The 25,798-nt window shown below is 40.0% G+C and overlaps 1 protein-coding gene across 1 annotated transcript in view; it reads left to right on the top strand.

Annotated features, from left to right (window-relative positions):
* PDE11A (phosphodiesterase 11A) overlaps nt 1–25,798 on the top strand; it is a 448,382-nt gene that overhangs the window by 206,725 nt on the left and 215,859 nt on the right. Inside the window, exon 6 of the mRNA XM_062196428.1 lies at nt 19,231–19,363. Coding sequence (XP_062052412.1) covers nt 19,231–19,363 — 133 coding nt within the window. The remainder of the gene's footprint in view (nt 1–19,230; nt 19,364–25,798) is intronic.

The following is a 25,798-nucleotide window of genomic DNA, read 5'->3' as shown; positions in this document are numbered from 1 at the left end:
ACACACACACAAAGAGGACTGAATGACAGCTAAGCTAATGAATGGGGTATACGCACAACCACATGGGACAGATGACCAAGAGCCCTGCATAACCTGCCAAGTTATATAAGTCTTTGTGCAATTTCTAGAATGTATCATGCTGGCATGAAGTGAACAACAGCAGCCTCTTAAAATTGCTGCCAATGAACCAAGGAAGGGCCAATTTAGGAAAGAATTATGAGTTTGGTTTTATCCAAGATTCTTCTAATGACAACTCCTACTAAGTTCAGTAGAATGAGAGCATCAAAACTTAAAGGTGGGTGTCAGCGCCTTGGAATAAAGTTCTGCAGATGAGAGCAGAACACTCTTGTTCTGTTTTGTTAAAGTTTGCTTTGAGGCCAGCATTGTGGCACAGCCAGTTAAGCAACCTCTTGCGATGCTGATGCTGCCTCTCATGTCGGTGTGCCAGTTTGAGTCCCAGTTACTCTGTTTCTAATGTGCTTTGGTTTTTTTTATTTTTTTATTTTTTTTTTTTTAACAGGCAGAGTGGACAGTGAGAGAGAGAGACAGAGAGAAAGGTCTTCCTTTGCCGTTGGTTCACCCTCCAATGGCCACCGCGGCCGCTGCGCTGCTGCCAGCGCACCGCGCTGATCCGATGGCAGGAGCCAGGGGCTTCTCCTGGTCTCCCATGGGGTGCAGGGCCCAAGCAATTGGGCCATCCTCCACTGCACTCCCTGGCCACAGCAGAGAGCTGGCCTGGAAGAGGGGCAACCGGGACAGAATCTGGCGCCCTGACAGGGACTGGAACCCTGTGTGCTGATGCCGCAAGGCAGAGGATTAGCCTGGTGAGCCACGGCACCGGCCCTCTAATGTGCTTTGGAAGGCAGCAGAAAATGGCCCAAGTGCTTAGGTTCCTGCCATCAACGTGGGAGACCCTGATGGAGTTCCTGGCTCCTCTCTTTGGCCTGGTCGAGATCCAGCTGTTGCAAGCAGTTGGGGAATGAACTAGTGGATGAAAGATCTCTCTCTCTCTCTCTCTCTCTCTGTCTCCCTCTCCCCCGTCTTACTCCCCCTCCCGCTTTCCCTCCCGCCTTCCCCCTTCCCTCCCTTTCTCTCTGTTGCTCTGTCTTCCAAATAAATTAAAAAAAAAAGGAAGGGATGATGGAGGGAGAGGAGAGAGGGAGAGGGAGAGGGAGCACAACAACTGGGACTGGGCCAGGCTGAAGTCAGGAACCGGGGCCTCCATTCGGTCTCCCATGTAGATGGAGGAACCCAAATGTTTGAGCCGTCGTTTGCTTCCTTCCAGGGTGCTCATTAGCAGGGATCTGGATCAGAAGCAAGCAGAGTCATGACTGTATCCCAGGCACTCAGATATGGAATGTAGGCAACCCAAGAGGCAACTTAACCCTCTGAGCCACAATGCCCAACAATTATGAATTCTTTTGAGAAATGTTGCATCCTAAATATTCTGATGGCTTAGACAATAATATTTGTGACCACCGGAGACAGTGAATTCGGGAGCAATTCAGAATAACACTAAATGTGAAGACACATTAGAAATGCCTTTACCAATTTATTTTGGTAATAGTGCTTCCTTTAGATATCATCAACATGTAGAATTTTCAGTTTTCTCTCAAGAATGGTACATGATAAAATTTAGATTTTGTCTAAAAGATTTTGGATAATAAGATTAAACTATTGTAGTAATAAGAAGGCATTGCCCCATAGTAGCATTTAGTGGTTTAAAAGTAATAGTCAATCTTATGATTGATGGCAGCCAGCGAGTCAATTAAATAATGTGAACCTCCCACACCGTGTTTCATTTTTCATAGTCCTGGAGGCTGAGGACTTCAAGATTAAGCCCCAGCAGATTCTGTGTCCGGTAAGGGCGGCCCTTTCTGCTTCACAGACGAGGCCTTTTTGCTGTGTCATCACATGGTAGGAGGTCTGGAAGGACACCATCATGTTCTCATGTGGCAGAAGAGATGACAGGGCCTGGCAGCTCTCTAAAACCTCCTTGAAGAGGCCAACAGTCCCACTGAGGAAGGCAGAGACCTCCCATTCAGCCCCCAAGAGGCTCCACGTCTTAATATCATCACTTTAGGATTAAGTTCCAGCATGAATTTTGAATGAACACATTGAAACCATAGCAACATACAATTATTCATGTTATGCCCTCAAAATCTAATCTCTGTGAAGTAGCAGTGTCCCCTCTTTCATTCCTGATTTTAGTGATTTGAATCCTTTCTTTCTTTTTTCCTTCCTTCCTTCCTTCCTTCCTTCCTTCCTTCCTTCTTTCTTTCTCTCTTTCTTTCTTTCTTTCTTTCTTTCTTCCTTCCTTCCTTCCTTCCTTCCTTCCTTCCTTCCTTCTTTCTTTCTTTCTTTCTTTCTTTCTTTCTTTCTTTCTCTCCTTCCTTCCTTCCTTCCTTCCTTCCTTCCTTCCTTCCTTCTTACCTTCTTTCTTTCTTTTGGGCAAACTTAGCTAAATTTATATGAATTTTTATCTTTCCAATGAACCAACATTTGTTGATCGCCTCTATTGTCTTAACTTCTCTACTTTTTAAATTTTCCCTCTAATATTTATTATGGTCTTCCTTCTGCTCCCTATAAACTTAGTTTGCTATTCTTTGGCTGGTACCTGAAGGTAGAAGGTGAGTTTCTTTACTTGAGACCAGTATGCTTTGGTATCTTGATTTTTGTTTTCATTGATCTCAAAATATTTTTTTTTAATTTCTTCAAGGTTTCTTCTTTGACTTAGTGGTTCTTTGGGAAGGTTTTTTTTCCCCCAAATATTTGCAAATTTCCAAACTTCTTTCTATTGTTCATTTCTAATTTAATTCCATTGTGGTTGGAAAATACGTTTGTGATATCAATTATTTTAAATATATGGAGACCTGCTTTATGATGTAACGTGATTAGTCCTAGAGAATACTCTACAGGTACTTAAGAAGATTATGTGTTCTGCTGTTAGGTGGAATAGTTACGGATTCTGTTAGATCTATTTGGCTTATGATGTTATTCAAATCTACTTTTTTGTTCATCTTTGGTCTAGCTGTTCTACTTCTTATAGAAAGCAGAGTGTTGACTACACCTGTTGTGATTGGATTATCTATTTCACTTCAATTCTTGCAGTTTCTTATGTATGTATTTTGGGAAGGTGGATATGTGTTTATAATTGTCATGTTCTCGTTGTATTGATTTGATCCTTTTGTCATTACAAAATATCCTTTATTTTCTCTAGTAACTATTTTTTGTCAGTCTGTCTTATATTAATGGCTACTCCAGCTCTCTTTTGGTTACTCTTTATATGGTATATAATTTTTTTCATTTTTTAAACTTTTATCCTGTTTGTGTCTTTGATTTTTTTTTTTTTTTGACAGGCAGAGTGGATAGTGAGAGAGAGAGACAGAGAGAAAGGTCTTCCCTTTTTTGCCGTTGGTTCACCCTCCAATGGCCGCTGCAGCCGGCACATCGTGCTGATCTGAAGCCAGGAGCCAGGCTCTTCTCCTGGTCTCCCATGCAGGTACAGGGCCCAAGGACTTGGGCCATCCTCCACTGCCTTCCCGGGCAATAGCAGAGAGTTGGCCTGGAAGAGGGGCAACCAGATAGAATCCGGCGCCCCAACCGGGACTAGAACCCGGTGTGCCGGCGCCACAAGGCGGAGGATGAGCCTGTTAAGCCACAGCGCCGGCCGTGTGTCTTTGATTCTAATGTGTGTCTCATGAAGACAACATATAATTGGATCATGTTATTTTATCCATTGTGCTAATCTCCACCTTTTGACTGGAGTGTTTAATTCACTTATATTTAATGAAACTAACAATAAGCTAGCAGTTACATCTATCTGTTATTTGTTTTCTTTTTTATCTTTTATTTTATTATTTGATGTAGGAATCTTTTATTTAAGATATACAAACTTTATGCATTTCATATATACACATTTAGAAACATAGTGATTCTTTCCACCCTACCCTCCCTCCCACCCTTCTTCCTCCTCCCTTTCCTAGTCCCATTCTTTTTTTTTTTTTTTAAAGATTTATTTGTTGATTTGAAAGGCAGAGTTACAGAGGAGCAGAGGCAATGAGAGAGAAGTCTTCCATCCACTGGTTCACTGCTCAGATGGATGCAACAGCCAGAGCTGGGCCGATCCGAAGCCAGGAGCCAGGAGGTTCTTCCAGGTCTCTCACGTAGGTGCAGGGACCCAAGGTCTTTGGCTATCTTCTATTGCTTTCCCAGGCCCTGGCAAAGAGCTGGATTGGAAGTGAAGCAGCCAGGACTTGAACCACATATGGAATACTGGCACTGTAGGTGGCAGCTTTACCCATTACACCACAGTGCCAGCCCTCCCATTCTTAGTTTTTTACAAAGATCTATTTTCAATTAACTTTATACACATAAGATTAACCCTACATGTCTTTTTTTATTCCTCTGCTCCTCCCTCACTTCCTTCTATTGTGTTAAACAACTGTTTTCTAATGCATCATACTTTCTCACCTGATTCTTTACTGTTGTTAGTGTTTGCTTTGGGGATTGAAATTAACATCTTATTTTGCATTAATATAAATTTCATTTCCATAGTATATAAAAAACTTTGCTGTTGTGCAGTTCTGTTCCCTCTTTCTTCATATGTGTTATTATTGTCCTAAAATTTTATCTCTTGGGGCTGGCACTGTGGCATAATGGATAAAGCTACTACCTGCGGTGCTGGCATCCCATATAGGTACCGGTTCAAGTCCCAGCTTCTCTACTTCCAGTCCACCTCTCTGCTAATATGCTTGGGAAAGCAGCTGAAGGTGGCCCAAGTCCATGGCCCCTACATCCATGTGGTAGACCCAGAAGAAGCACCTGGCTCCTGGCTTCGGAGCAGCCCAGCTCAGGCCATTGCAGCCATTTGGGGAATGAACCAGTGGATGAAAGACTCTGTGCCTCTGCCTCTGCCATTCTGTAACTCTGCCTTTCAAATAAATAAATAAAAATCTTAAAAATTTTTTTATCTTTTTACATAAGCCTATCATACCATTTTATAATTATTGCATTATGCAATTGTCTTTTAAGTGATATATGACAGAAAAGTTATAAACCATGTTTATACTGTCTTTTATATTTACCTATAGAGCTCCTTTATCAGTGTTTATGTCTTCATGTGGAGTCAAGTTATTTTTCAGTGTCCTTTCTTATCAGATTGAATGCTTCCATTTAGTATTTCCTGTAAGATAAATTTGATGACAGATTTTCTCATCTTCTGTTTACCTGAGAAGGTCCTAATTTTGCCTTCATTTTTGAAGTATAGTTTTGCTGGTTTAAATTCTTTTCCAAAAAATCACTGCGTAATCATTCAACAGCCTGCTGATGTACAAGGTTTCTGATCATGGAATTATTTATCTTATTGAGGATTCTTGTATATAATGAGTCATGTCTCTCTTATTACTTTCAAGATAGTTTCTTTGGCAAAGACAAATAGTTCAATTACAGTTAAAATAATCTTGATTGAATTAACTTTTAGTTTGATGTTTAATTTATGGATTACTGATTTTTAATAAAATATGGGAAATTTTAGCCATCATTTCTTTAATATATTCTTTGAATATTCTTTCTTCCCCCTTCCATCCTATCTTTCTGGAAATACCCAAACAGGTGTTTGTATACTCAATGGTGTCCCACATGTTTCTGAGGCTCCATCCATTTTTCTTCATTCATTTTTTCTTTTTTCCATTCTCAGTATTTTCAATTTACCTATCTTCAAGTTCAGTGATTCTTTATTCTACCTTTTTTTTAAAGATTTGTTTATTTATTTGAAAGGCAGAGCTACAGAGAGGCAGAGGCAAAGAGAGAGAGAGAGAGAGAAACATCTTCCATTTACTGGTTCACTCCCCAAATGGCCGCAATAGCCAGAGCTGTGCCAGTCCAAAACCAGGAGCCAGGAGCTTCTTCTGGGTCTTCCATGCAGGTGCAGGGGCCCAAAGACTTGGACCATCTTCTACTGCTACAGACCATGGGACAGAGCTAGATCAGAAGAAGAGCAGCAAGGACTCAAACCGGCACCCATATGGAATGCCAGCACTGCAGGGAGCGGCCTTACCTGCCATGCCACAGCACAGGCCCCTCCTCTACCTTCTTAAACATTTAATTTTGGTTCCTTAGAGAAACTTCCATTTTAGTTAAATTGAAATTTTCAATTTCAAAATTTCTATTTGGTTATTTGTAACAATTTCTATTTATTGATATTTTCACTGTAGTTCTCTATTTCTGATTTTCTTTAGTATTGTGAGCATATTTATAATATCTCCTTTAAGTTCTTTGTCCAACATTTGTGGTTATTCAGAGGCAGTCTATTAACTGCTTCTTTTTTTTTGTATTATATTTTCTTGTTACTTTGTAAGTTTCATAATTTTTTGTTGAATATTTTGAATAACATAATATAATCTGTAAACCCTGAAAATCAGAACCAATCTACCTCCTCATTACCCCCTGCCATGTAGGGATTTTTTTTTTCTGTTTATTGTTGTTATCATTATCGTTGCTATTTGTTGTTTATGGCTGTTTAGTGACTTTCCTGGACTAAGTCTATGAAGTCTGTATTCCTTATTGAGTGTGGCTACTAAGGTTTCTACTCCACTAGTTTAATTGGCAGCTAATGGTTAGACAGAGATTTCCTTAAAATCCCTGAACACCACCTGCAGGGCCCGTATCCCATATGGGTGCCGCTTCAAGTCCTGGGTGCTCCACTTCCGATCCAGCTCTCAGCTATGGCCTGGGAAAGCAGTAGAAGATGGCCCAAGTCCTTGGGCCCCTGCTTCAGACAGGCACAGCTCTGGCCACAGCTCCGGCCATTGCAGCCAAATGGGGAGTGAACCAGCAAATGGAAGAACTCTCTCTATCTCTCTATCTCTCTTTGTGTGTGTGTGTGTGTGTAACTCTGACTTTCAAATAAATAAATGAATCTTAAAAAAAAATCCCTGAACAAATAAATATCCTGACTTCTGCAGGCACTCTGTGTGCAGGTGGAGGCTGCTTTCAGTTCTCTACGAGAAATTTCCTTAACTTTCTTTTTGCTTGCACAAAACTTCAGGGTCAGCCAGAGATGGGTAGTTAGGGCCTTCCCAAGTCTTTTCTAGACATTCGTATAGCTCTGTGTGTGTGTGTATGTGTCCTTCTAGGTTTCTAGACATATCTTAGAGCTTTTTAAAGCTGTCTGGGAGCACCTCCTTTCCAAGCTTATCCTTTTAAGTTTTTGATCACCTTCCTGTTAGCCTCAACTTTTATCACTGCCTAAGGCAGTTATGATTGCTGCTGTCTTTTCCCCACAAAGGTCCCTAGGGGTAAAGACCAGACTTACTGAACAAGTTCTGAGTCAGGTCACATAAAGACAAGCTCTGTGAGTGAGGCTCCCACAGAACTGCAGGGCCAGTCAAGGAGTGACACTCTCTGGGGACAGAGCTTTGTTCTCTAAGTGGTAGCTAGGCTGGCTGGTTTTCACAGCTTCCCAGAGTTGGAGAAAGAGGGAGAAAGAAAAAGAGAACGGAGGCAGATTATAATGCTACCAAACTCAGCATTCGGAGGTTCAACTTTTTATCATAAATAAACATTCCTTTGGTTGTCGCAAATCCTTTGATAAAATCCAGGTTCTGAAAGTTGGTGTTGACAGTTTTGCCAGTGCCCTCACTGTTTTTATGGAGGAATACATTTTCAGTGATCTTTACTTGGTCAGCTTGGAAGTTCTCTCCTCTTCTATCCTTTTCACTTTCTCTTCTATTTCTCTGTTTGCCAGATTAATAGGGAAGATTAAGGAAACTTCTGTTCTGATACAGACAAGACATCTCTACAGTCTTATCATGAATATACACTGTTTCATTTACTGTCTTCTTTATGGGTTTTCTTTCTTCATTCCAATTTTAGTATATGTGCTGCCGAAGCGAGCACTGTTTTTCTTTCTTTTGTGCCTCTGCTAGGAAGCTTGTGATCCGTGTTTTGTGTAAATAAAAAAGAAAAGATAATTATTCTGATTTCAAGCAAACAAAGAAAACATTTAAAATATGAAGAGTTAACAGCACCATCACCAGTCATCTTGGAGCATAGACAAGACTTGTGTTAAATGTATCTTCCTTTAAACAAGAACCTCAGAATGTTCTTCCTGTCTGTTGTTTAGCACATTCAGGGCTGCTGGACTTTATCATGCCAATATTTAATATCATTAATTTAAGAGCAGAGATTCAGATTCTTCTGGAGGCTAATTTCCATCTTTCAGTTGTCTGGCTCAGCAGTTCTGAGTGAGCTCAATGGAAGACAGCATGGATACAAGCTCTGAGACTTCCTCTTAGATTTTGACTTCCTCTTAGTATCAAAGCTATTTCCTTTACCAGGATTGCCTATAGCCTCTGCTTGCTTTCCCTAAAAATATGCAGAGTGTTATGAGGTTGAGATGTTTCTGCTGAAATGCTTTATGCCTGACCTAATCATACCTTGCAGGGAAACCATATCACCTTGATACTTTTGAGCTTGCATGTCCCCTCTCACCACCACCACAAAAAAAAAAAAAAAAAAAAAAAAAAAAGGAAAATAAAAGAAACAACACTGGTTTATAAATATACTCCATGGCGCTAGTTATATATGTGTCTGTGCCACATTTACATAATGTTAATTATAAGAATAAAATATCAGTGAAGGAGAGGAGACATTTGTAATGAAGTATATCTCTTCCAAATCCATCTTAGGAAACTCAAGGATTCATATATTTTTTTTTAGGATTCATATTTCTTAAGCATCTGAATCTCACCTCTTAAAAATATAAAAATATGTGATTTCTGTGTAAATTTTAATGGCTCTGAATAGGAAGGCTCAAATGAAAGACAAACCTCCTCATTACACCTATTTATTTCAGACTAGTGGGCTTGTCATTCTAGTAAAACTGTCACAGAGGAGAATACAACCTATAAAAATGTTCTATGAGCAAGACATATGAATAAGTACTGAGCTCAAACATAATAAAGTAACTATGTAGGTCATCTGTCCCTTGGATTGATGCTATGCAGTAAACAGAATTATGGCAACTTGGACGCCTTAACGGCTGGTGTAGACCTCTCATTTAACATGTTCCAGTTAATATTTTAACAAGTTTAATCCACTCTCCTTTCTTGTTGTATATACTTGTGCACAAGCCTTTTTGTGAAAGTATCCCCTCAATCCAGAGAAGAAGCATGGAGGTGACCACAACACAATTATAGAGATGGGGTGGGGCTACTTAAAATTTCCAGGATTGAGGTGCTGAACTGTACTCTATTACAGCAATTTTGACAGTGAGCACATTTTTTCTCCACTGCCTTTCTCAACTATAACATCTTCTCTACCACTCCAGGAGTTCCGCAAACATGTTTTACTTGGTGTTGTAATAAAAGAAGAATCTTTGTGATGTAAGGAACTGATCTTTTTCAGTAGTCTTCTGTTGCCACGCCCTCTTCACGATTGTGTTATTGTATCCTCATAACAGCCTAGTGAAAGATGTTTTACTTCCCATTTTCCATCTTGGAAACTGAGAATCAAAGATACTACAACACTTTATCCAAGCTCTCAGTTAGGAGCTATTGTGCTATTGACTAGATTAGTTAAAAGAAACAGGTTTGTTTGTCTGTGAAACCAAGAGGCTGTTGCTACATGATGCTAAATGGCAGACACCGACCACTCACAGGAAAACAATCTGACAACCATCTGAGAGTCACAAGACATAGCCCCAAAGTGATACGAGCTCCCAGAAGTGATGCATCTCATCAGCTGCACAACTTGATAAAATAAGGGATAAAAAATGCGTGTTCTTTGACTGCCATATCTCAATGTTTTATAACAGAATGCTTAAAATGGGAGCAAGGAGATTGTGGTGAAATGTCCTCAGGCAACACCTTCAGGGCAAGTTTATTAACAGGTCATGGCAAATCAGGAACTCCTGCAACTTAGAGCATTTTCTTCTGTTGCCACGGTGTAAGAAGCTGGTTCAGCTTGCTAATTACACTCTCTCTCTTTACCTTTTATAACTAAAAGGCTTGTTTGATAACCTTCAAAGATGTACTGAAGCCAGTAGGAGATTATTAATCTCCCAGTCCTGGGTGTTCAGAACTCTCCTGCTGGGGGTCCCAGCTTTGAGCCCCTCTGGTATTGACTTAGTTTCCTAATCTCCTAATTAAAAGACAACCTCAAATAATATTGTACAGCTGGAGGCTTCAGGAAAGTTCTCAGGTCTCAGGTGTGCCTGAGAAGTGAGAAGTAGGGAAAGCAATTCCTCTTTGTAAACCGATGTTGAGACTTATGTCTAGTCAATGAAATAAAATGTCAAATACTACCACACATAACCTGTAGATCAAACGTAAAATTTTGTTTGCAAATCATAAAAAAAGAAATGTCTGTCCTAAATAGTTCTTTGAGTTTGTGACTGCTTCTCTGGATCAGGACCCCACTGGATAATACTTAAGCTACCTAAAAGGCAGTTGACAGTCATTCCTTGACCAAGAGAAAATAGCATGTTGGAACATCTGTGCCCATCCTAATGATAAATTTTTAGTTAATTGTCACATTACTAATTACTGATCATCAGTACATTAAGGAGAGGATGTTAGTTCTGTCTTGAAAATGTCATATTTGAAATGCCTAGATGTAACCAGGAGTAAGTGTCCAGAAAGTTCTTGGAAATATTGTTGGAAAACTTTTCAGGACTCAAGGGGTTGCTGCGACAGGTGTGGGAGTCATCAGTATTTCTGTGTGCTGCACGGCTCTGGACACAAAGTGTGCATCCAGAATCACACAAGGTGTCAGTTGACTGCTTCTACTGTAGCCATGCTCATCACTTCCACCATGTATCCTGTCAGTTCTATTATTTAATATGCCAATACAGAAAGCCACGTACTTCTAAAACCTTACTCATGCTGTATTTTTGTTTGAATTACTTTTAATTTTTTTCTCTACCGGTGAACTCTTCTCCTTTAAAGTACAGCTTAGACCACTTCCTTTGTGAAGTGGTTCCCCAAATACCATTTCCTCCCCCCAAAAAACAGACTCTTCTTTCTCTTTTGCCATAATAACTACATATCCTTCCATTTGAGCATTTATCACAATTACTTGTCATTGTGAAGTCCCTGAAAGTATGGTCTCTAGTTCTTGCACATATTCCCTACCCTTGTCTGTATAGGTAGGACTTGGGCAGGATTGACATCATGTATGGATGGGTTTCCATGTGCCAACACCTTTCAACAAAAAAGTAACAGATCTTTATCATTCACTTTGTGCAAGATTTATCCTACTACCGTCCAGCATTTAGAAAAGCCCATCCAATGGTCATTCTTGAGAAAGAATAAAGTCCTCGAGCCTGTGCTGTGGCATAGCAGGTAAAGCCGCCACCTGCAGTGCCGGCATCCCATATGAACACTGGTTCAAGTCCCCGCTGCTCTACTTCCGATTCAACTCTCTGCTATGGCCTGGGAAAGCAGTAGCAGATGGCCCAAATCCTTGGGCCCCTGCACCCACGTGGGAGACCAGAAGAAGTGCCTGGCTCCTGGCTTCGGATGGGCACAGCTCTGGCTGTTGCAGCCAATTGGGGAGTGAACCAGCGGATGGAAGACCTCTCTTTCTCTCTGCCTTTCCTTCTCTCTGTGTGTAACTCTGATTTTTAAATTAACAAATATTTTTTTTAAAAAAAGAATATAAAGTCCTGGGAGTTTCTAGTGAAGACATATGAGAAAAGTCTCAGGTTGAAAACAGAAATATCAACATGGATGCAGTATAATGATTACCATTATTTTATTTCAATATTTTGTTTTAATTTGGAGACACTTTTTGGGGAGTAGTTCTGAAAGTATTTTAAAGTTTATTTTCACACAGATTTCGGTATCCATACCTGAACTAGAATTTTCAGACAATTAAAGATGCTGATGTCACTGTCTTGTTTTGTTTTTAGTTTGTCTTGTTTCATTTTTGATTGCATTGATTTCCCTTCTAAAGTCCTCTGCAACTTGTCAGCACTGAGGTTTATGTCTGCCTCACTGGCCCTCGCATCAGGGGTAGCCACATTTCAGAAATGTGTTTTCTGTAATAGGGCAATTCTCTTTCATCCCTCCACAGTCAATACATTTGAGCTCATCAAACTCAGTTTGAAGTCAGTTTGAGTCTCAAACATTTAGAGGATACCACTGTGGAAGGATAATCTGCACTGTAGCCTTTTGCATGAAACTAACTTAGAAGCCTACATCTTCCTATGCCCCTGGTTACAGTAGAAAGACAAGATAGAGGATTTCTTTACAATTAGCTTGTTATTTTAAAATAAATCCTGACCATAGGAAGGTCTAATCTCTAGTGTTAAAATAAACTATTAAGTGGTTAATTGTCCTCGTTAAAGAATATCTCACTGAAGTTTGGATATTTGTTGTGCTTTACTCAGACTCTTATTTCAAGGAGTTCTTTCTGTCTGCTGTGGTTTTTCTAAGTCATATTTTTCTTTTTTAAATATCCCCACTGTAGGGATCAACATAGTGTTATGACTTGAATGTCAGAAGCTGTTAAACATAAACAATGAAATAGACTTAAAAAAAAAAAACCCCACAAATCTTGAAACATTTGAATGGTTTTTCAGCTGACTTGTGGTATTCAACAGCAAGGTTTTTTTTATTCAACAGCAAGTGGTTTTTCCTCTCTGTCGTATACTAGTGTACAGAAAAGTCTTGCATACACACTCAACACTCACACTGACATTCACTTGCCTAGGTGATTGATGAAACTGTTTTTCCTTCTGCTGAAAGAAAGAATTGGCACATATGTTGATGTGGATGGTCAGCCCTAGCCCCTACCTGTATAGGGGTACAGACAGGCTAACGGAGCTGTTTAATGAAAAACTTGTGACAGTGTGGACGCAGCAAGATGTCCTTAGGCTGTAGTGGCCAACATGCTCTGAGGAACATGGGAGAGAGTATTTTTCCCTTACTCCATGAAGCTTTGGCACCCTCAGAGCCAGGGCCAGTCTCCCTCAATTGGCTGCCAAGCAATGGGTTTCGACAAGAGGCCTTGAAGGAAAGACTAAGTCTCCCCAGAGATTGGGAGTGGGGAGGACTCGTTGACATCTGTGGCCCTACAATTATGCTCCAGCAACTAAGGACTCCTCAGTTAACATGAACTCATTTGCACCCACAAGTTGTGGAGATCTGGGAGTGGTCAAGTTATTGATGTGTTTCCAAATACAGTGACTCTCCTTATTTTGGTTCTGGCCCAGACAGAAAATCTTAGTGTTGGATTGACCTTTAATATTTCTGGACAGAGTTTTTAGACTAAAAAAAAAATGGATATTTCAACTTTGGACATTAATTTAAGCTTCCAAAAACCTACCAAAATAAGACCTATTAAAAGCTATCAATTTTGACCTTTGATGGTGGAAACAGGATCTAGAATGAAGGAAATTGTCGTCCTAGCTCTCTGCTGCTTAGAGTTCATGGAAAGTCTGTGTTTGGGTGTGTTCATACTTTTTTTTTTTATCAAGGCTCGTTTCTTTCTTTTTTTGTGTGTGTGTGATTTTAATTTACTTTTTTCAAACTTTTATTTAATGAATATAAATTTCCAAAGTACAGCTTATGGATTACAATGGCTTTTCCCCCACCATAACTTCCCTCCCACCCACAACCCTCCCCTCTCCCACTCCCTCTCCCCTTCTGTTCACATCAAGATTCATTTTCAAGTATCTTTATATACAGAAGATCAATTTAGCATATATTAAGTAAAGCTTTCAACAGTTTGTGGGTGTGTTCATACTTGAGAGGATTATTAATAAGCAGGGTTACACCTAACACAAGTGTGGCGTGAGTAAAGGCATTGCACAAGAGGAGTTACTGAAAGGACTGCAGATACATTGGAAAAGAATAGTTTCAGGTGGAAGACCATAGGGAGTCTCTCAGTTATTGCCAAACGTTCCAGGGGCTATCAGATAATGAAATGAGCAAAGGATGGTGAGTCTTAGAAAGTGAATTGAGTCACCACAAAATTGGGATATTTGGTAGGTAGTAAGTTTTCTGTCACTGAAGATGCTGAATTTGAGATTACAGGTCCATTTGTCAGAAGCATTGAAGGCAAGATTGAAGCAGGGCCATTAACAACCTATGAAAACATCACTGTGTGAATTAGAAAAAGGTATCCTCTCTAGATGGTTGCAAATCCAAGCAAATATGCACAACTAGGCTAGGTTTTCACCCCCATTCACCCCTCTCCTAGGGCACCCCTGTACAGGGCAGAACCTGCATGATTATCCATGGGTGTGCTTCTGACCTTACCATACTCTGTTCCAGCAACAATTAATTGAAAGGGAAGAAACCACATTGAATAAAGGGGACCTCTTAAATCAAAGGGGGCTGACCCAAGAAAGAGCTGTTCTTTTAAGCCACATGTGCCCCTGAAAAGCAGAAATTATTTTGGCCCTTTCCTCTGTGATTAAATCCTCAACACTACATTGCTGAAATGTGCAAAGGGCACTATTATGTGTAAAATTTTCTGTGCTGCTTTTAATGATATTTACTATGAGATAGACAATTAACTAATCACTTTGTATCAATTATTGCCTCAGTCTGCAAATAACTATGTAAGTAGTAGTATTACAGCAATTTGACAGATGAAATACAAGCAGCTTGCCTGGAAGCAGCGAAAGGGGCATTTGAATAAACTATGTGTGATCTCCAAATTTGTGGTCTTAATTGCAATACAAAATTATTGTTTTTAAAAGTAAAAAAGGAAGGTTTTTTATACATTTGTTTGAGAGGGAGGGAGAGAAAAAATGAGGAGGGAGGAAATAAGAGGTGAGGGGAAGAGTCCTCTTCCATTGACTCTCTCCCCAGTTGCCTACAATGGCCAAGGCTGGGGTAGGCCAATGCCAGGAGCTAATAACTGAATCCAGATTTTCCATATGGGCAGCAGAGACTCAACTGCATGAGCTATCACCTGCCTGCTCCCAGGGTCCACGCTAGCTGGAAACCAGAATGGGGAGCTGGAGCCAGGAAATAAACCCAAGCACTACAGTGTAGGATGCAGGCTTCCCAATCAGGCTCCCCTGCCAAATGCCTGCCCCAGGAGCAAGGGTTTTGAAAGCTGTCATTCAGTTTTATGATTCTGTGTCAACATAGAAACATTGGGTTTCAGAAGGTTAGACTAGTATGGACTAAAGGTTCTTATGTCCCCTCACCTCAAAATAAGGGCACCTGTGGGTATTTGGAAGTGGAGCCTTTGGGAAGTGATCAGGACCTAGCAGTGAGCCCTCCAGAGAGGCATTAGTGCCCATCTATCAGACTCCAGAGAAATCCCTCACCCCTTTTGTATGTAAGTATGCAGCAGGAAGGCAGCTGACACCAAATCTCCCAGCCCCTTGGTCTTTGTCTTTGCAGCCTCCAGGATTGTGAGAAATAAATGTTTATTGTTTACAAGCCATCCAGTTTATGGTGTTTTATTATAGCAACCCAAACAGACTTATATAATGATGTAAACATCAAGAGTAGCAAATCAAATTTCCTTCTCTCTGAGCATCCTATCACCCGAGGCCTTAATTTTTGTACCTGTGCAACAGTAAACTAAAGAAATGCACAGGTGATTTTCAGAAAATCCGTCTGCACTGTTGACAGCTGGTGGTCTCTTCAAACCTTAGCTCCTCTCTGAAACTTCACCTAGATTATAACACTTGAAGTCATTTCTCCCTCCCTGGATTGCAGCATTCATGATTGGTAAAATTGATTTGCCACTTTGCTGACATAATCAAGTGACAAACTTTTCATTCAAAATTTGACTAGTCATCTTAATTTTTGTAGTGTTTATTTTTTACCTAAAAACTTTTTACTTAAGGTGTACAAACTTCATGCATTTCATGTATACAAACTTTAGAAACATAGTGATTCTTCGCAGGGTATACTCCCTCCCTCCCACACTCCCACCATTCTTCCTCTTCCTTCTCCTATTCCCATTCTTATTTTTTACAAAGATCTATTTTTCAATTAACTTTATACACATAAGATTAACCCTACACTAACTAAAGGTTCAACAAATAGTATGAAGGAAAAAAAAGAAAGAAACTTCCTCAACAGTCAAGACAAGTATTGTTGTTGAAATATCAGTGTATTTACTTCTCATCTCCCCAACCAGGTCACAAGCTCCTCGAGAACAGAACCATAGTTTATTCTTTCAAGAAACCACTTCAACAGGGCATTCTACATTGTTCATCAACTTCAGAGTGATTGCAAGGCATTAGTCTGCCTGAACTAAACCAGACTCTAAGCATGTTTAGATTTAGTATGAATATTTTGCTCAATAGCTGTTAATGTATCTTCTTTGGAAATTCTGTAAGTGGAGACTTGAGCCCATTCTCAATTATCAAATCCAATTCTTCTCCCTCTCTTCCTTTGAATGAAGTGCTTATTTTCTTCAGCATCTTCCTGAAACTCTCTCTGATCTTGACTACCTCTCCGTTTGTTTTTTTTTTTATCTAGGTAACAATTCGCAATTCTTGCTCTACTCCTACCCATTAACTCTTTCTGAAAAGCAGTGGACAAAATAGAATAATCTAAGATTTTGGAACGAGATGTAGATGCAAATCATATCTCCACTTGAGAAAGTTATTATGCATCTCTGTACCTCAGTTTTTTGAAATAAAAATTGTAGAGAATTAAACCCATCTTATAGGATTTAAATGATGGTGAAACCAGTTAGTTATGCAAAGCCTCATTGTCCCACGGTGGGTGACAGCTTTCAGCTTTGTGTGTCTTTCTTCTCTCCCTCATCTTCTATTACTGCCTTTTCTTCCTTCTCCTATAGATTTCCCTATATGTTCTTTCCCTGAATGATCTCATCCACTTTATCTCCATGAGGATAATGCCATATCTTTGTCAGTATTTTCAGTCCTGAAGACTGATGTCGGTTCTGGTCCTAGATTTTCAGCAATGAATATGTCCCAGAAAGAATGTCTGTCATCTTTACCCAACTCTCTGCCCTTTCCAAACAGTTCACTTCTGCTGATATTACACAGGTTCTCAGTAGCAAACTCTAAGGCACCAGTGCCCAGCCACTGAGCCCTGTGGAATCTTCTGCTGTACCCTCTTGAGTCATCACCATCGTCACCTCCTACTTGCATGATTGCTGTCATCTTAAGAGAACTCCCCCCCCCCTTTAACCTCTCCTAGTCAGTTCTTCTCACTCACTGCCCACAGATTAAGCTTCCTAAAAGCACAGACCAAATCACATCCCTCTCTGTTGCCTATAACTAAGGTCTCAATGACGTAAAGACTCCTCTTGTAAGTCCTGATCTCCTAGTCTTATTCTCCATTGTATGACGACTCATTGTGCCAAGGACATCCCCTTGCACGCTGCTGTGTTTGTGTCTTCTGATTGTTCCTTTCTCACCCCTCCAGTCACTCCTTCCCCTTTTTGAAAGATTCACCTTAAAGGTTTTTGACATGTGTTCATAAAACTGACTTCTTCCATGGTCCCCTGTTCCCTGCTATCTCATCCCCTAATCCACTTCTCTGCAGGTTCTTCCTCTACACAGAGCTTTCCAGGATCTCACTGCAGCTCTTCCCACTGTCCTAGCTCATGCTACGTCAGATTCTCCAAACTCTGTGATCACAGGACACTTTGAGGATGATAGTGTGAAATAAAGTATCAGACAGCATAGAATTAACTGACAAGTCAATTAATCCCTGAAAGAAATGTCTGGATTTAGTCCACACTCTTTTGTATGCTTAGAAATGACTTCATTAAGTTAGATCCTCATATTAGGTGCATTATCATGTTTCTTTCTATACTTTGCATTAATTAAAGCATAATGTTGCATTTCATTTCTGTCAGGTGTAAAACAGTCAACAGATACAGGAGGAACATTTTTGTTCTTTGTTCGTTTTAGAAAATAAAGCTTCATCTTCTCTTTGAAGTACTCAGTCTTTCTGATTCTTTGATTTAGGCACCATCTAAGAAGTGCAAGACTCAGCTGTTTATCAAAGCTTTCACTTTTCAACCAGGGATCTATAGAAAAAAGTTTACGCACCATTAATGCGTGATATGCAATAAGGGATGAATAATGTCATGAATTTACTTGTGGCACAGACCAGGAATCATTGCAGATGGTTCATATTAAGGTTAATAAATAATATCCATGCTCCCCACTTACTTCTGCATCTGGTGACCCCTGCAAGCCAGTTGCCTATGTACTCAGTATGGCATAAATTCCATATGAACACATTAGTGCCCAATAATGACTATTTAGAGTGTTTAGTATGTTTTTACATATAATGCAGTTTAGGTGAAAATGTTAATACAGTTGTTCTTCTTTCTATAATACATTCATTAACATCCCATGGAAACTAGGGCTCCAACAAATGTAATAGGGAAAACATTATCTTAGTATTCTTTCATTCATTCACATGATTTCATTTATCACCTAGCAAACCACAAATCAAGCATTCTCCATGAAAGTTATCCCTGAAAAAGCTAGTTTGCATACTACTAATTTTTGCGTATCCAACAGTACTCAATATGTACCTGTGGAAAAAATACAGAAGTAAATTTAATATCTGTTGTGAAAGTAGTATAAGAGAAAGTTCACAAAATTATTTAGCACAAAATTCTTTGTTCAAATTAAATGTGGAGATTACTTAAATGATTAATGTTGGGGATTCAATAGCATTTAATAAAGTTTCTTTGGTGGGAAATGTTGATTTTGTTAAGAAACATACTTCTGAGACTACACAAAATTTTCCCAAGATAAAACAATGATTTCCAAGATTACATGTAATCTAGATGTGCTGTATGCTACATTTATATTTTTAAATGGTCTATTTCCTGATTTTTCCTTCTTCTTGGATTTCATTTTTTCTAGCCCCAAAACATGTAGTCTATTCCATTAAGGTGATTTGGGGCAGACTGAGGAGGTTGGTGGAATTTTATTTATAGCATTGATGTCTAACTGTCCATTTTGGTCATCTACTTTCTTTTTGCCTGGTTTGGGGCCTGAAAACAAACTAGAATTGCTCTCTGTGTCGTAGAATCTATGATACAGAGTTTCTACCCATGGTTTTCATTATTTTACAGTATAGCAGGTAAGTCATTTGGCTGTGGCTACTGATAATTTCATCACTATTGCTCTGTGACTAATGTTTCCCTGTTCATGAGGATAGGTCACCCTGCTATTTGTGTAACTTCACAGGGTTTGCTTTCAAGTAAACATGCTTCTCTCTTTTCTTCCTGCCTGCCTTGCTGCTCTAATAGTTTCAAAGAAAGCCTGGAGAAATCATCATACTCTGACTGGCTCATAAATAACAGCGTTGCTGAGCTGGTTGCTTCAACAGGCCTTCCAGTGAACATCAGCGATGCCTACCAGGATCCACGCTTTGATGCTGAGGTAAGAGGAGTCCTCTGGTTGTAGTCGCATGGTTCAGTAGTCACACTGTGACATCCTGCAGATCAACAGCAACCTCAGAGGGTCCTGAAGTTCTTGGGACACCTTCCCCTGTGATCTGCTTTTCAACATCATCTAATGTTGACCGATAGAAAAACTTCCTATCTTTTTTTTTAAACTTTTATTTAATGAATATAAATTTCCAAAGTACAGCTTATGGATTACAATGGCTTCCCCCCGCCCATAACTCCCCTCCCACCCGCAACCCTCCCCTTTCCCGCTCCCTCTCCCCTTCCATTCACATCAAGATTCATTTTCAATTCTCTTTATATACAGAAGATCAGTTTAGTATATATTAAGTAAAGATTTCAACAGTTTGCACCCACATAGCAACACAAAGTGAAAAATACTGTTGGAGTACTAGTTATAGCATTAAATCACAATGTAAAAACTTCCTAGCTTGACCCTGATTTGTGGCAAAATGGCTCTCCTTGGTCTGATTCTCTTTTATGATTGGGTGCATTTTATATTAAACTTGAAATATTTAATAATAAAAAATATGTGTACAATAACAGTCATTTCCCAACAGATGGGTGGACAACTGCCATATTTTTAAAAATTGCTTCAAAGAAAACAGTAAATTGGTTGATGGTATTGGTCCACGTGAATTAGGTGGGCACATTGTGTTGCTATACAGAACATATTAAACTAATTTTAAAGTTTACCTTCTCGGGTGGTATATAGTATCATAAATACATGAAACTAGAGAATGTGTGTATGTGTAGATGTAGATGTATACACACAGATATGTTAAATGAAAAGATTCCTCTTCTAGACTGTCAGACTGAGCCCTGGGTCTTCTGGTGCAGAAGGGTGGGGAGATGTGTGCTGCAGGCAAAACTGAGCAAGCAGAGGAAGTTGGGGAATTGAGTTTTGTTTCATGTGGTTGAAGGACTGTGGTGGATGAGGTTGGAAAGAGAAGACAGGGACAGATCACCAAGAGACTGAAAGCCATGCTAAGACGTATGAGCATGTATTCTGTGTAATGGGGTCCTAGTAGTTTAGTTTTAAATGAGGAAGAAGCAGGAGTTGTGTTTTGGAATGGTCACACTGGCTGCAGTAATAATAACTGAACATTTAATCCCTGCAATCCAAAGAGAGCAGTGTCATCATCCCAGTTTTATAGAAATTGAGAGCTGGTCCATGACCCTGGGGACAAAAAAGGACCCAGTCCTGCTATCTCTCAGACTCCACAGCCTAGACTCAATCCTGCCCTTTGCTGGCCCCACTGTCAGTTGTGGAGACGTGATGATGACCAGGAACTTGGGATCCAAGCCTAATTTATGATTTCAGTCAGTTCATCTTTGCAGATCGCTTCAGGGAAATCTTAAATTTTCCAAACTCACCGCCTGTACTGCGTAGAGCTCTCTTCTCCTGCACTACATTTTCCATGTGTTTTCTTTCTTAAGCATTAGGCTTAGATGCTCCTATCTAGGAAATCCTTTCAGGAACTCCAAGGCTGGCCCAGATGACTTTGCAGTATGCTGTCTTAAAGCTGATTTCCCTCTAGCTTTTTGCACTTCTAATGCATGAAGTCTGAACTTTGAGTTACCTTTCTTGGGAAGCACCCAGGCAAAAGCATCTCTGGTGCTCCTTTTATAAAGATTACCACCACCTTCTAGGACTGGCACAGTTCTGGGACTGGCACATTGAAAGAGATTCACAAATGTCTATTTACATCCTATAGTATTGTGATTGGGTTAGGCCTGATACTAGGAACTCTTGCCTTTTGCTTCATTTCTGTCTTCCTTGATTTGAGAGTGAATACCAAATATTTCTATGTACACAGTTTTTTTTTTTTTCAAGAAATTTTCTCAGCATTCTGTTATGAGCATCAATGATAACTGAACAAACTGACAGGCTTTACTTTGCACAAAAATCCATAATTGCCAATTATTTGTTATAAAGTGATCATATTAGATTAGACTTCGAGGGATGATGGTCATTTTCTACCCCCAAACTGTAGTGTTAAATTTGCTATTATTCTGCACTTAGCTTTGGACCATAAAGAGAATCAAATTTGGGGGAAGGAAAATTATGAACAAAGTAAGTCATTGCTCTTTGTTATTAGCTCACAGAAGGTACATGAACATACAGCAGAACATGACACAGGTCCCCCCTCCCAGTTTAAGAAAAAGAACAGGATCCATCCTTTTTTAAAATATATAAAACACATGCTTCTTAAGTATAGCTGCTTATTCTTTTTATTTTGTTCTGTTTATATAAAACGCAGAAAGATGAGCTGAGGGAGGGAGAAAGAGAGAGAGGAAGAGAGAGAAGGAGGGGGAGGGAGGGCAAGAAAGCGAGAGCCAGAGAAAGAGAACTTAGCTGGTTCTTTTTCCAGTACCTCAACAACTGGGGCCAGGCTGGAAACTCCATCTGTATCTCCCACATGAGTGGCCGGGAGACAAGTACTTCGGAGAGTAGGCAGGGGAGATTTGGTGTAATCCTTTCAAAAGTCCTAGGATTTTTCTTATGAGGAATGAACAGTAGCTACAGTTTCCAGTCACCATTTGCAGTAGCCTCTAAGAAAAAGATCAGTCCATCCTTTGACTCTTTGGCTTCTCTCTGGCTATAAAAGTCCTAGATGCCCCCTTCTTCCAATGTAAGGTTATTTAGTCTACATAGAAAATCCAGTGTTTAGTGTATCTGCCTTCTTCAATGATCTTAGCTAGATCTGCTGGATAAATTGCTGCTGCTTCTATATCAGCATTTGGTGCTTTACTTCATAGTTTTGTGTTATGGAGATGACTTCTTTGTGTCAATCTCATAAATCAACCTCTTTTGGCTTCAGAATTTTCTCCTATACCTTCCTCACCTCTCTCAGCATTCACTGAATTGATCAGGACTGGGCTTTGCTCTGCAGTAGGCATTAGCCTCAGGGAGTGTTATAGCCAATTTGATTTTCCAACCACACCATGAAAATTTGCTCCATATCATCTATATGGCTCTTTGGTTTTCTTACTATTCACCTGTTCAATGGAGAAGTACTTTTAATTTCCTTCAAGAACTTCTCCTTGCACTCACCACTTGGTTGTTTGGCACTAGAAGCCATAAAGCCTATCTCAGCTTTCAATATGCCCTCTTATTAAGATTAAACATTTCTCACTTTTTGGTTTGAAGTGAAAGATGTGCAAGTCTTCCCTTTCACTTGAACATCTAGAGTCTATCATAGGATTATTAGTTGGCCTAATTTCAATATTGTTGTGTCTCTGGGAAGAAGGAGACCCAAGGATATGGAGAGAGATGGGGGAACAGCCAAGTAGTGGAGGAGCCAGAACACAAACACATTTATTGATTAACTTTGCTGTCTTATATGGGCATGGTTCATGATGTTGCAAAACAATTACAGTAATAACATCCAAGACCATGATCACAGATCACCAGAACAGATATAATAATCATAATTAAGTTTTTTTTTTTTTTGGACAGGCAGAGTGGATAGTGAGAGAGACAGAGAGAAAGGTCTTCCTTTGCCGTTGGTTCACCCTCCAATGGCTGCCGCAGCTGGCACACTGCAATCAGCGCACCGCGCTGATCTGATGGAAAGGAGCCAGGTGCTTCTCCTGGTCTCACATGGGGTGCGGGGCCCAAGCACTTGGGCCATCCTCCACTGCACTCCCTGGCCACAGCAGAGAGCTGGCCTGGAAGAGGGGCAACCGGGATAGAATCCGGCGCCCCGACCGGGACTAGAACCCGGTGTGCCGGCGCCGCAAGGCGGAGGATTAGCCTAGTGAGCCGTGGCGCCGGCCATAATTAAGTTTCTTACAGACTTATTTGTTTATTTATTTGAAAGTCAGAGTTACACAGAGAGAGGAGAGGCAGAGAAAGAGAGAGAGAGAGATCTTCCATCTGATGGTTCACTCCCCAATTGGCTGCAATGGCCGGAGCTGCGCTAATCCAAAGCCAGGAGCCAGGAGCTTCTTCCAGGTCTCCCACATGGGTGCAGGGGCCCAAGGACTTGGACCATCTTCTACTGCTTTCCCAGGCCATAGCAGAGAGCTGGATCGGAAGAGGAACATCCGGGAGTTGACCTGGTGTCCATATGGGATGCTGGCACTTCAGGCCAGCGCGTTAACCCACTGTGCCACAGTGCTGGCCCCAGATGATTAAGTTTGAGATGTTGCAAGAATTAGCAAAACGTGATGCAGAGACAAAAACTGAGCACATGGTGTCAGAAAAATGGTGCCAAAAGACTTGCTGGAGGTAAGGTTGCCACAAATCTTCAATTTGTAGAAAAGGCAATAAAGCAAATTACAGTAAACTGAGGTATACCTGTATGGTGTTGATGTGCATTGGGAGTCAGTGTTTTACTCTTTTTGGATAAGTTTCCCATTACACGAATTGTTCTGGAGTCTATTCCTAGGAGAATGACATGCTGGGTCATAAACTATAAGCTCGTTTAGCAGGGAATGAAAATATCTTGTCCAGTGATTGCTTTTTTCCTTATGTAAAACAGCACATTTAGTGACCATGATTAACATCTTAACAATACTTCTTGTTAATACAATTCATGAGTTGGAATATGCCATATCCTTTTATGTACAGGCAGACTTTTAGCATATCTCTTACCAAATATTGAAACAGCTATATTACATTTGTCTCTGTACCATAGTCAATGCCAGTAAGGTAACCTGCCCTGCTAATCCATTGAAAAACAAACAAACCTGTTGATTTCTTCTCTGATTTTAATTATTTCTCTTCTCCTACTAGATTTGGGTCTGGTTTGCTGCAGATTTTCTAGATCCTTGAGATGAATTGAAAGCTCATTTATTTGGTGCCTTTCCAATTTCTTGATGTAGGCACCTATCGCTATAAGCTTTCCTGTTAACACTGCTTTTGATGTGAATGGAATGGGAGAGGGAGCAGGAGATGGGAGGGGTGCGAGTGGGAGGGAAATTATGGGGGGGGGAGCCATTGTAATCCATAAACTGTACTTTGGAAATTTATATTTACTAAATTAAAAAAATAAAAATAATTTAAAAAAAACTCTAAGGAATATGGTCAATTAAAAAAAAAAGAAAAACAAACAAAAAATGTGGGATCTCAAGCGAAAAAGCAACAACTGTTTCTCTGGGACTGAGAATACAGATTTCATGCCCTGACCTAGTAGTTATAATCAATCATGTCTTAAGATAGTAAAATGTGTCAGGATAAGCAGTGACTATTTTGTGAAATAAGGTTTCCTTATGTTACAATAAACCATGAATTTAGACCATCATTATTTTTTGATCCTCTACCAAAGTATTTTAATACTGGATTTTTAGAAAATATTTTTTAATTTGAGAGGCAGAGAATTAGAAGAGTTGGCAGATAGGTGTCCCATGCACTGGGTCATTGCCCAAATGTCCTGCAATGACCTGGGCTGGCTGAAGCTGGGAGCTGGGAATTCAATCCAGATCTCCCTTGTGAGTGGCAGGAAACCAATTACTTGAGCCATCACTGCTGCCCCTCAGGGTCCATGTTAGCGTGCAGCTGGACTCAGGTGCCAGAGCTAGAAATTGAACTCAGGAACCCTGATTCGGGACAGGGTGTCTTAACTGTTATGCAACATGCCCACCCCCTAATACTGAAATTTTTAAATGCAAATTTGAGGGTGCATTACATCCTGGTTTTACAGGTACTCTTGCATGGCACTGGAATGCAAAATTACCTTACATTTTTCTCCTCATGCTGAGAGAAAAAAATTGAAAAGGAATCAATGCTTATGAAGAGGAGAGACAGTTGCCAGTGGCGGTGGGGATGTTCTTTCCAAATTCAGATATTTAGTAGATATGTCCTACAAGTGTGTGTGTGTGTGTGTTATGAATTACACCAAGGTAAACAACTTATTTATCTGCTTAGACTTCCTCCTTCCTCAAGTATATTTTGTCAGGGACAGGTGTCAACTGTTACATGACATGTTAATAATGAGTATAATAGACTCCAGACTGAACCACAGGGTTTTCCTAAGTGGCTTAGAGGCTCAAACCTTCTCCCTACAAAGCCTAATATAAGACAGTATAGATCATTATAAGACAAAGGAAAACCATTTTAGATAATATTTTTTCATTAATGTATTATTTCCCTTGAGACAAAAAAAAATCTTGACAAAATAAAATGGCTTCATCATTTCACCTCATCACTACAGGTAATCCTGCAATGATGCTAGAGACAGAGAGCACCCTTTAGAAGTGTCTTCCTACAAAGGCTTGAGTCCTTCCTTCTTGAATCTGGTACATAGATCCATATTGTTGCCCACGATCCTAACTGAATTTGGATAACCCCTTGACTATCTTGGTTGACTTATCTTGATTCAATTTACTATGTTTCAACTTCACAATGTTGCAGGAACGTATAACCATTCTCATTTTCATTTTCATTATAGTACTAAAAAAA

This window comes from Lepus europaeus, chromosome 1 (genome assembly GCF_033115175.1).
Source record: "Lepus europaeus isolate LE1 chromosome 1, mLepTim1.pri, whole genome shotgun sequence".
In the NCBI taxonomy this organism is placed as follows: domain Eukaryota; kingdom Metazoa; phylum Chordata; class Mammalia; order Lagomorpha; family Leporidae; genus Lepus; species Lepus europaeus.
This window is presented reverse-complemented; position numbering and strand designations above follow the sequence as displayed.